At 30.1% G+C, this 12,781-nt stretch overlaps 2 protein-coding genes across 2 annotated transcripts; both read left to right on the forward strand.

Moving 5' to 3' along the window:
* The first annotated feature begins 1,982 nt into the window (after positions 1–1,982).
* Positions 1,983–4,166, forward strand: LOC101249670 (bifunctional dTDP-4-dehydrorhamnose 3,5-epimerase/dTDP-4-dehydrorhamnose reductase). The gene is made up of 2 exons (XM_004245614.4): positions 1,983–2,584; positions 3,505–4,166. The coding sequence occupies exons 1-2, from the start codon at positions 2,132–2,134 to the stop codon at positions 3,955–3,957; spliced, it is 906 nt and encodes a 301-aa protein (XP_004245662.1). The 5' UTR covers positions 1,983–2,131; the 3' UTR covers positions 3,958–4,166.
* A 4,065-nt stretch (positions 4,167–8,231) lies between these two features.
* TCP20 (TCP transcription factor 20) lies at positions 8,232–9,642 on the forward strand. Its single transcript, NM_001247027.2, has one exon. The coding sequence runs from the start codon at positions 8,300–8,302 to the stop codon at positions 9,410–9,412; it is 1,113 nt and encodes a 370-aa protein (NP_001233956.2). The 5' UTR covers positions 8,232–8,299; the 3' UTR covers positions 9,413–9,642.
* Positions 9,643–12,781: the final 3,139 nt, after the last annotated feature.

Below are 12,781 nucleotides of genomic sequence, written 5' to 3' on the forward strand. Positions count from 1 at the left end.
GTATTTTACCTTTACATAAGTATCCCCGTAATTATTTTCTTAATCATCTCTTAAGATTTCATATGATATATTCAGTTAAGTCTTAAAGAAATCTTTTTTATCATAAAGAAAATAATATAATTTTATTAGATAATTATAGTTAATTGAGTGATCGTATATTAAATTATTATATAGAAATTACTCATCAATCCTATATTAAATTATTGAATAACCAGCTTCTTCAAATTAAAAAAAAAAAGTAAATAAAAACATCATATCGAGCAATATAAAGAAAGGAAAATGATTTATGCATTTGGCATTCAAAACTTGTTATCCAATACTAATCTGCCTTTGCACCATGAGCAATTAAGCAAAATAAAAAAAATTAAGAACTCAAAATTATATAAATACCATATTCAGTATGATTCATTAAATTAGGATATAAAAAAAAATAGAGTATATGTAATTTTATTATTATTTTATAGATGAAAAAAATTATTTCTAATAGATCCTCGGCTTGAAAATTAAAGTTCAAAAGTAAGCTTTAAAAAATTATTTTAATTATATTATTTGTTCGTTGAGTATTTTTTTTTTTAACTACGTAAAGCAAGGATTCTAAAATTTGAGGAAAAAATATTTTTTAAAAGAAAACCCAACTTTTTAAATGTAGAAATATCTTAAAATTTTTAAGTAAACTATTCGAGCCTTCATAAATCTTATGAAATTGAATAAATTCTTATTAAAATAAATATTGATATTACTATAATGTATTTCTTACAAACATTTATATCTTATAAAATACGGTACAACAAATAACAAATACAAATACAAAAAGTGATTATAACTTTTTGCATATGTGTGCCTATATTATATATATATATATATATATATATATATATATATATACACACACACATACATATTGAGTTGCTATTAACAAGACAAATCAAAAATAATCTCAATGTACAAATTACAATGAGATGCTAAACTAAAATTAGTAGTTTAAAAGAAATAAAATAACATTGACCATTACTACTTATAATATTTGAAACAAAATTAATTTAATATAGGACTCAAACACATAAAAAAATCTATTAGGGCCATAGTGATAATAGTACATAAATATATTGTCTCATTTGGTAGTTTTGTTCAAAAAAAAGACATCACTTCTTAACCACATTAAATCCAATTTTTTGAATGACCACCTAACTTTTTTATTAATACAATCTTGGCATTTATTTATTTCTTACGTCTACTTATATAATTTTGAAATGTATATATATTATTTTATAATTAAAAATAGAATAAATATATATGTTATACTGATTAAGGAGAATATTTACGTATAATGATTTATTTATCTTTCATTATTCATCATCATAGAATCATTAATGAGAAACACTTCTAAAATCTATTGATTAAAATAAATTTAAAATACTTATGTGACTATAAATAATTTTATTAAGTTAAAATTAATATCATTAAATTGAAACAGATAATATAATAATCAACTAATTTTAGAGTAGGTACCGTACATGAATTTGAACACAAAACTTCATTATTTACAAATAGACTATGCTCTTAGATATCATTAGTAATTATCAATCATCGCATAGAACTAATCTAATTCAGTTTTGACAATTAGTTAAATTGATTTTTTGAAAAGTAAAATAATGATTGTTATCTGTTATTATATTGTATTGTTTTAATGAATATAATATTTAGATAGATTGTATCGTTCTTTATGATTACATAACGTTACATATCAATAATTTGATTAATAAATCTTTAAAAAAAATGCGAGGTACAAATAGATCTAGGGAAAAAGATTAGATAATATCGTTGATTATTAAATTAATAAATAAAGACAAATTATGAAAAAAATATTAAAGTGATGATGTAAACACACTTCTTTTGACTCGAAAGTGTTTTTGAATAAAGTGACATTTATTTTGAAATCGTAACGAGTATATAATATTAGGAGTGACTTCATATTTTAGATCCGTCTATACTTCGTCCATCCACCTGTTTCTTGCTATATATATATATACTGTGTGTATATATATATATACTCCATTTACTAAATTTTCATTCTTTTTCGAATACCATTTTTTCTCTTTCTCTTTCAAGATTTATTCTTTCTCTTTCCATTATGGGTTTCCCAGCTAATGGTTCATCACAAGAAAAGCCATACAAGTTCTTGATCTATGGCCGAACTGGTTGGATTGGTGGTTTACTCGGTAAGCTCTGTGAAGCTCAAGGAATAGAATACGAATATGGGTCGGGTCGATTAGAGAATAGGAGCTCGTTAGAGTCCGACCTCGCAACCGTCAACCCGACCCATGTGTTCAACGCCGCCGGAGTGACCGGCCGGCCAAATGTTGACTGGTGTGAATCCCATAAGGTGGAGACCATCAGAGCTAATGTGGTCGGTACCCTGACGCTTGCTGATGTTTGTAGAGAGAAAGGATTGATCCTTATCAACTATGCTACTGGGTGTATCTTTGAATACGATTCGGGTCATAAATTAGGGTCGGGTATCGGATTCAAGGAAGAGGATACTCCGAATTTCATCGGATCTTTCTATTCAAAGACTAAAGCTATGGTGAGATTTTAACTCACTGTTTACTTATATACTCTGATCTAATTTTGTTTTTGAGATCTGTTTAGCTAATGCATTTATGGATCTATGGCTTTTTTCTGCTGAATCTTTTGAAGTTATTGATCTAATGTGAATCCATATAGCTGATACAAACTAAGTTAGTTATCATTGCAACGAAATGAACCTGAATAGAGCAGAATACTCGACTTATTTAGAATTGAGATGATCTAATGTGTATGCAGTAGTAGTAATAGTAGTGAGGATTGATGTAATCGTACTCCAACTTGTTTGAGACTGAGGCGTCGTTATTGTAGTTGAATATGAAAAGTATAAGTAGGCGTTGATTCGTTGAGTGCTATACGTACTAAAACGATTACGAGCTTTTGCTTAGTATTGTTAAATGCAGGGGTGAGATCCTATGTATTTGTTGTGATGAATGTACTTGCTATAATGTATTAGATTAGTCATATTTACGGTTAATGATTTGATTAGACATATTGTGATCTACGTCATCCAAGATACGTAGTAATGCTTGTGCAGCAAGTTGATTCGAATGATGAGTTTTAATAGGCAGAGTTGAGGTCCAAAGACTACGGATTCACGAGAGATGGTTCAAAGTTCAATAATGTTGCAATATTTGTTTTTTCTTGTCTTGTTTACTTCTTTCTTATGTCATTGGTTCGTTCTCTGTCGTTGAGCTCCATTCAGATTGTTTTATATCTTGGTTTACGACGTTCCTTTGGTATTCGTTGAACTTTTTGATCCAGGTTGTTCATGTTTGTGCTACTTGTTTGAAATTTTCTGTTTTCTTGGTAGTTCATTTGATCCGGGAAGAATATTTCCAATCTTGATCATCGCCAACTGTTACACCTAATGTTTGGGAGTGTGATTAAATTCTTACTTGAGCTGATCATCGTTTTCAGGTGGAGGAACTACTGAAAAACTACGACAACGTCTGTACACTACGAGTCAGAATGCCCATCTCTGCAGACTTGACCAACCCTCGAAATTTCATCACCAAGATCACTCGATACGCGAGGGTAGTAAACATCCCAAACTCAATGACAATCTTGGATGAACTTCTCCCTATTTCCATCGAGATGGCAAAGAGAAACCTCACTGGCATATGGAACTTCACGAATCCTGGAGTGGTTAGCCATAACGAGATCCTGGAGATGTACCGTGACTATATTGACCCAAGCTTCAAGTGGAACAACTTCACAATCGAGGAGCAATCGGAGGTCATTATCGCTCCACGAAGCAACAATGAGCTCGATGCTTCAAAATTGAGCAAGGAATTCCCTGAAATGAAGTCCATCAAGGAGTCCCTCATTGAGAATGTCTTCAAGCCAAATAGGAAGACACCAGTAGCTTGAAGATTTAGAGAAAAGATCCAATTTTTACATGATTTTTCTTTGTCTTGTTCAATGAACCAACTATGTTTTCAGTTCTAATATTTGGGGTTGGCTTTCTCTCTTCTCTCTTCACTATTTCTGATTTTCGGTATCTTTTTCCTTTATTGTTGTATTTGAGTGTTGTAACGGTATTATTTCATCATGAATAAAATCGAAAAAATGAGTTTCAATTTGTTTGGTTTACTTTTTTAAGCAATTCTCTCATTTCAACTTTTTACTTTTGTATGTTTAATATCACAAAATTAAAAAGTAAAAGTTTAGATCAAAATAAATCGAACTACTTGAAACTAGCAAGTATATGGTAATATGATGATATGAATGATGCAGATAATAACTTTGTAGTATTTGTTTGTCTATTTATGCAAATTACTCCTATGCCCTTTTCTAAAATAATTGAGCAGACAACCAACTTGGCTAATTAAAGGCAACCCAGCTCAGCTTGGGCCAAATACGGGTCGGCATGACCCACTTTACACCCTTAAAAACACGAGAATTTACATGAGATGTTAATTTTTGACTTCGTTAATAAAAATTATATGCAAATATGTATATAGTTCCACTAGAAGTGTTTATATCGAGCACATTTATAAAAGGTAAATTAAAAATAGAAATTTTAATTATTCGAGATAAATTAAAATTTTTACAAATTTGTGACGCAATCATTTGCCACCCTTTAATTATTATGTAACCAGAATAATAAAATATGGATCTGAAAATTAAAATAGAATTCATTTAACAGCTTGAGTCGTCCCCCGCATGGCCATTTTTTAATACATAAAATAATTTTAATAACTCACACGTTTGGCGCACTTAGAGGCTTGAATCATAATGTGTGTAATATTCTATTATATATACATCAATTGTTTTATCATTTAATCACAATCAGAAGTTGATAATATCTCATAATAATCAACCATTGAGTACTTCAAATATCAAATATATTTTTAAAACAATGATAATATCTCATTGTCTTGACATTCTATTAAATACTAAGTAATTATACTTCAAGGTCCCTATAGATTATTCATAGGTCAATTTAAATAAAAATATAATATCTCCCTATTTTTTTTTTCAAAATTAAGTAAATTTGCATCAAGTCTTTATATATGCTGTTGCATTAAAACTTGATTTATGGTTAATCCTCAGTTGTTTAATGTCTAAACATGATCTTATGACATGTGGGGAAAATTATAATTAGTGTTTAGAATTCGAAGATGACCTGAACTTTCAAATTATTGAATCTCAGACGATGTCTCTGTAGAACTCTCGATCTTTTAAATCTTTTAATATATATATAGAGAGCGTGCGTACGTTCAATAACCACTCTTATTGTAATAACAATGTAAGGTTTCCTTATGAAATTAGTACTTAGTATGTTATTTTGTTGATCATCAATATCCACTAATTAATTTTCACCTTTATTGTCACTTTGTGTATTGTGAAGACTAAGATAATATCAAATTATTTTATGATGTACAAATATATAGTAGCTAAATTCGTACTCCTTTCGTCTCATATTAGTTGTCTACTTTACTAAATTAAGAAAACATTAATTATTTCTTCTTATATTATCCGTTGTAGTTTTTTTTTAAAAAAAGTATTTATATTTATTTTTAAAATTCTAAAAAAATCTTTTAAGTGAATGATTAAAATTACTATATTTTTATTTATGATTTCTTAAATATGTATTTAAAAAAAAAAAAAGACTGGAACAAGTATATCAATGACTAGTTTTAGTTCAATTTGGGCCTATGCAAGATTACCATAGGACAAGTGTTTGGGCCGTTTTGGTTGACCCAATATATGGACTTTAATATGCTTTATGTATTGAAAAATTCTCAAAAATTATTTTGACTATTATCAAGAGTACATTCACATTTTTTACATGTATAAAATTATCAAATATATGTTTGAGACAACATTATGCAGATTTTGGAAGCATGAAAACAAATACTCATTCAATTTCTTTTTAGTTGTCATAGTTTATTTTTTTAAAGCCAAAACAATAAGAATTTTGACTAATATTTTACGATATATTTTTTCATCATATTAATATGTAAAAAATTATAATTAGTTGTACTTTTCGTATAATTTTAAAATATCTAAAAAAAAATTAGTATAGAATACAATAAATTTGATTCACATCATTGTAATCGATAAAATAAACAAGGATAATTTTTTTTTAAAAAAAATACATTAAAAGGAAGGGAAAATTTGAAGATTAATTTTCTCCCCCAAAACATCCAATGAAGTAGTTACTCACTCTCTATCTAGTGGTACTTCTATGATTAGCCTCTCGAGGTCATGTTTTTCTTTTAACTTTTTTATATGAACGTGATGTTTGGATCAGGTTTTGTATACTGAGGTTAATTATCAAAATATTTATCATTTTTCATCAGTAATAAATATCAAATAACTCATAACTCTGTTCATTGATATTAAAATAAAATGAAAACTTGTTTGAAAAATGAGGTCATTAAACTTCCAAAATCAATAAATGAGGTCATAAATGGACATTATGAGAGTATCAAAAGGAGTTGTAAATCATATATATTGACATAATGAGTTCATAAATTTTTCTACTCTTTTCCCTATCTTGTATTCCTATTAAAAGAACTTTTTTTTTAGAAATTCTATAATCAGTCCAATGTTAGATACCTAAATGACATGTTTTATTTTATTTAATTTAACTATTTAATAGACGAAAATGTATCCTTAGAATATTTTAAGAAGTTGAGATATTCAGTTAGAATATTTATAATTTGGATGTCTAACTAAAATATCATAACAAATTTAAAAAATTAACTATTTATTAAGCTTTTCTTAAAAATATCAAGTAGTATCTATTTAAAATTGTGATTTTTTAAAAGATAAGTAAATAATATGAATAGAAGATGATAATGGAAGAAAATTAAAAAAATACTCAATCTAAGCAATTTGCGAGCCACAAATTTACCATATCATAGGTGATATAGGTTTTGAAACCTACTATTTTATCAGTCTCAAAATATTTTATTTTTTCCATTAAATAGTTATTTCAAAATATTTATCATTTTTAAAAATTCAAAATAAAATTAAAAAACTGATTAATCGAAAATATTATTAGCACTTAGAAGTTGTTTGGCATAGGATATCAAATAGATACAGTTATCTCATGTATTGTGATATTCCATAAGATTAGTTATCTCACCATGTTATTTGAGATAACTTATTCAATCATTATAATACATATGATGAAATAATTTTCCTAATTAAACGCATAATATAATACTCATAATTTTTTTTTGATATTATTATACTTTATTGTAGTGATATAATAAGTACTTTTTCATCTTTAACCAAAGGGCTTAGATTCAAGTATCCTTGGTTACAGAGTCACCTTTGTTAGGTAGTGTTTTATCCCTCAATGTGAGACTTTTCAAGATGAATTCAAATTTAGTCGAGCTGGAAACTAGATATCAAATGAAGAAAAAGAACGGACACCAAATGAAGAAAAAAGAAATAAATATAAATACCAGACATCGAATGAAGAAAAAAGAAAGAAGTATAGAAACTACCTCTAAAAAATGGATACCGGACATCGAATGAAGAAATAAGAAAGAAATATATAAAATACCTCTAAACTAGAGGTAAATTATTAGTTGCGTTCTTAAACTATTAACAACCTTAAAAACACTCATCTACTTGACTAACTAAATTTAAATACACCATCGACTCATCTCCAATCTGTCATACAACATACCAAGTGACTTCAAACTCTTATAAGAGCATGATATTCTTAATAAAAAGTCAAGTTAAGTGTTGAAAACAATCATAAACTTGATAAAAATTTAGAAGTGTATTTCAATTAGGATTATATTTAAGTTTGTTTAGTTAAAAAAAAACATTTTTAAAAATGATATTAATAATTCACATTAAATTTAAAAGTATCTTCCCTACTTAACCCCCCAACCCACCCCAAAAAAAAGAAAAAAAAAGAAAGAAAGAGTATACCTATAACCCACCCACCCCTCTCCCTAAAGTAGAGCTCCCCTTATTATGGTGGGGACCTTATTGTAGTGAAGGGAGAGAGGGCCACATTTTAGATCCATTTTTTCTCTTACACCAATTGTAGGACCATTTGTGGCAGTCAGTATGGTCCACTCAGAAAAAGTCACACTTTTCTTACCCCTACACGTGTCATCATCCCACTCACTCTTCCCTTATATACCTCTTCAACTTCCACCGTCTGATTCATACTCCCATTTCCCACTACTCACACCTTTTTTTTTCTTCTTCTTTTCCGAAAAAAAAAATTAAAAATATGTCCAGTTTTCATGACCCAGATGATGATTGTGGCACCTCCGAGCTCAGTAACGGCGCTGCCGGAGATCTAAATGACCAGAAAATGGACGGTCATGCAGTTGCCGATGACAAAAAACTCGTGTTTTCCGCTATGAAAGAAGAACCGTTTGATTCCGATCATCATACTTTGGTTCCATCAATGCCTATGCCGGTAGCTACCGCCGCCCCTCCGCGGAGGTCCTCTACCAAGGACCGCCACACAAAAGTAGAAGGACGTGGACGGAGGATCCGAATACCTGCTACATGTGCAGCTCGGATCTTCCAATTGACCCGAGAACTAGGTCATAAGTCCGACGGAGAAACTGTTCGGTGGTTGCTTGAACAGGCGGAGCAATCTATAATTGAAGCTACCGGAACCGGAACTGTACCGGCGATAGCAGTTTCTGTTAACGGTACTCTTAAGATTCCGACGAGTTCCCCGGCGAGTAATCCAGAAATCGACGAGAACCATCCACAGAAACGTAGAAGGAAATCATCAAACTCAGAGTTCATTGATGTCGGAAGTTTGAATAGAAATGCTGCAAATGTTTCACAATTTGCTCCGGTAACAACCACGCCGGCAACAATAACCACCGCTCCACCGCCGGGATTCGTACCGGTATGGGGTATGAGTAATGGTGGTATGATGGTACCATCCAATGCCATTTGGATGATACCAGCTACGGTCCCACCAGCTCAAGTAAACGTGACCAATAACAATAACGTCGTGCTCCAGTATCCTCAATTATGGACACCTGTATTTAATTTGGCCACGAGGCCAATACCATCATTCGTGACTGCAGCCACGATTAATACTAACGGTCCGCCAGCAATAATGATTGCAGGACCGTTATCAGTGAATAATGGAGCAGCCACAACCACGGGGCCTAAAATTGGATCGAACAAGTCTAGCATGGCTCCAGCTAGTTTAAGCTCTAGCACAGATAAAAATAACAACAATACAAATGATGTTAAACCTCATATGCTAAGAGATTTTTCACTTGAGATTTATGATAGAAAAGAGTTACAGCTTATGAGTCGAAGTGGAAATCATCAACAAGAAACTCAAGTTACATCTTCAGAACGTTCATAGATTCAAGTGATCGTCATAATTTATTGAGAATCAATATAAATATAGAGGCAGAGTTTAGGCCAAATATGCTCATGATACTCTTGTATGTACAAACTACTAGAGGACACTAGCTATTCACTTTTTATTTTGTTTCTTTTGCTTTTGTTAAACTAATGTTAATTAGAAGTTGAATGATGTGTAACTCTCTTAGAAAAATTACAAATAAATCATTGTATAATTGTCAAAGGAAACATTATCATCCTTCAGCTTTATTATAATTTAGTTAACTGTGTATTAAAGATTTGCATTATTTTAATTGTCATGTCTTTCAAGCCCTAAAGTTAGAATTCATTGAAGTGGAAATCAAATTACTTCCAATTAACCTAACCTACTTAGTGCTTCACTACATTATATGTCACATAAGTGTCATTCTTGCACTTACTAGGCATCAAATATTTGGTCTTTTATTTCTCACCCATACTTATAAACAATTTTCACAAAATATTACTTTCTTTCGTGGACGGTCAAAATAGAAAAAATAAGTTTTCTCGAAGTGAAGATATATTTGTTTGCTCTATTAGTGTTCATCCAACTCTTCCATACTATCTTTGCCCTCGTAATATTTATCTAAAAATTTCTATCTGCCAACTGGCAGCACAAACAAACTTAATTAATAATCTTACTAGACAAACTTTTGACCATGATCTGTTTTTGGGAAATGAGAAAAATTATAAAGTGAGTTTCTGAAAAGACATTTTTTAAGTGAAGTGATTAGTGTTTAAAATTAAAAAAAAAAAAAAGAAAGTGTTGAAGACGTGCACGTGAGTATCGCACGTGTGAAAGTGGATTAGGACTTTGAGAAGAGTGGGGACCCGTTTGGGCTTTTTGATGGATCAGTTTTGGGTTTGCGTAGAGTGGTATACTTCCATTGGTGGTCGTGGTGTGGCCCACGGCCCACCTTGTCTAGTGGGTCAAAAATAGAAGCTTCCCGATAGTCGATTTTTTCATCTGATATTCGATATTCGACTAATCTAAATTTGAGTTGAGAAGGCTCGCATTGAAAGGTAAAACGTTTCTTATTAAAAAGTAGTTTCATTATCAAAACTTGAGCTTAAGACGTCTGATTTTTTTTATCATTATACTATAATCTTTGATGATTCCAGATCAATTTTCGTGATAGAATAAAGACTTTTGAGAAGAATATTCTTCTAAAAAGTATAATGTAGATGGGAAACAGGCTGTGTTTTTTTTTTCTTAACTAAGTGGTACATTTCTTACCTAATCACCCCAAGTTGATATAATATAGTGTAATTATCGAATACTTATATATACTAATGAAAAAAGTGAACACTTATTTATCATGTTTGTTTTTTACTACGTGAAAATAAACAATTGCTATGTTAATGGAGTTATATTAAAAACTTCCAAAATTTAACATCGTTGAGTGCAATTTTCAATAATTTATCATCTATAACGACTTATTATGTTTCAAAATTGCGAATTTAAAATTATCGAACTTTAATTTATTAAAAAAATATCTAAAGAGAGGTAGGTGGTGGGGGCTAGGGGTCCAGAGATAAAGTGGGACCAGGCGCGTGCTTCAAGGACTGTGGGGCCCATTTCACCTAGCAGACCGCTCAAATTATATTTAATTGGGGAATCTTCCCAAATATTCATTATAATAAATTTTTAATTATGGTCTATACCTATATTACGTATAAACTTATATATCTTTGCTTAATCATGTATTTTTTTTAATTTAATTTTTAAAGGAATTTTGTAAATATATTTATTTTTAAAATAATGTAACGTTGTAGATGCATTTTTGCATAGCTTTCGAATAAAGAAAATTGAAATTTAAAATAAAAATATATGTATTTCAAGCAAAAATAATTGAAATGAGACAAAATAACTAGATTTTAGATAAAAATAATTGGAATTCAAGTAGAAATATATGAACTTTAGCCACTTTAGACATTTTGCTAGTAATCAAACTTCATCAATATTAAAACTTTAAACATGTCTCAATTTATTTCAAAATAGATGAATGTGCAAAAAGTTATACACTTAAAAGGGTCGTGCGGTAGCTGATTCAAAGACAAAGTTGTATTAAATTCTACTCAAAGTAATACTCCTTTCGTTTAAAAAATTATGATATAGTTTGACTTTAAATAGTGTTTAATAAAAGAAAGAATATTTTTAAATCTTGTGGTGCTAAATTAAAGTTATGTCAAATGTACCAAAATGTTTTTTAATCTTATGGTCTTAAATATTTCACGTGGAAAGTTATAGTTAAGTTATTGCCAAAAAAAAGAAAATGATCATTCTTTTTAAAACAGACTAAGAAGGAAATATGATCATTCTTTTTTAAGCAAGGATATATCACATTTTGATAGTTAGTTAGAACTTAAAAGGTAAATTATTTATATATAAAATTAATATCGTGTTTGATTTTCAACTTAAAATTCCACATACAAACACACATATAAACTTACGAGACATAAATAATACTCCATACAAATAACTAAACATTAATATATAAATTTTTTATTATTAATATTTGTATAACTTTAACCAGCTATTCATCGTGTATATTTACGCTTTGGCCATAAAGTGGTGGGTGGTAGCTATTGTGGTGGGCTCCTCAAGGTGTGAAGTGGTCCACTTGTAAAAGATAGATGGGCTCTACTTTGTGCCTTAAGACACGGTTGTTGGGCCACTCGACGGCTCAAATTGGATGGTAGGCCCATTTTGTCATTGTTGGACCACAACAAATAGGCCCATGCTAGGATAATATACGTACAACGCTGTGGGCCACGTGGGGTATGGGGAATTCTGTTGGGCCCATGAAAGTGGTCCCAGCATGTGTATGGCTCATGTCCTTGGCCCAACATGTACTTGACTTTATGATATTGTGGGGACGTCAAACTTTAAACGACCGTCAAATTAGTTCACGAAAATATGATCGATTCGGTTAGCTAAAGTATGAGCTTGTCAATTATGAGTCAATTCATCCTCATTAGTCTAGTTTTTATTAAAAGATTTTTAAATATTTTTATTTGATGTGTTATACTTTTTATTAGGTTCACAATTGGTTCATATACAAATTTATATCTACCTCCAATTTCAATCTCTCTTTGATATATATACATCAATTTTTTTTTATATAGAGAGAGATATTGAGCCCTCTTTTAATTTCTGTATGCTTTCTTTTTCATATTTTAAATTAAAAGTGAAAATTTTTTGACTTTGTCATTAATGAAACTAATTATTTAAAGAAGGGAATAGGGTTAAAGTTGTCCTTAAACTATCTGAAAGGAACAAAAATGCTTTTCGTTTATAGTTTGGTTCAAGTACGCCCTTATCGTCAATACTTTCGTTCCAAACAGA

Source organism: Solanum lycopersicum, chromosome 8 (genome assembly GCF_036512215.1).
Source record: "Solanum lycopersicum chromosome 8, SLM_r2.1".
Lineage (NCBI taxonomy): Eukaryota > Viridiplantae > Streptophyta > Magnoliopsida > Solanales > Solanaceae > Solanum > Solanum lycopersicum.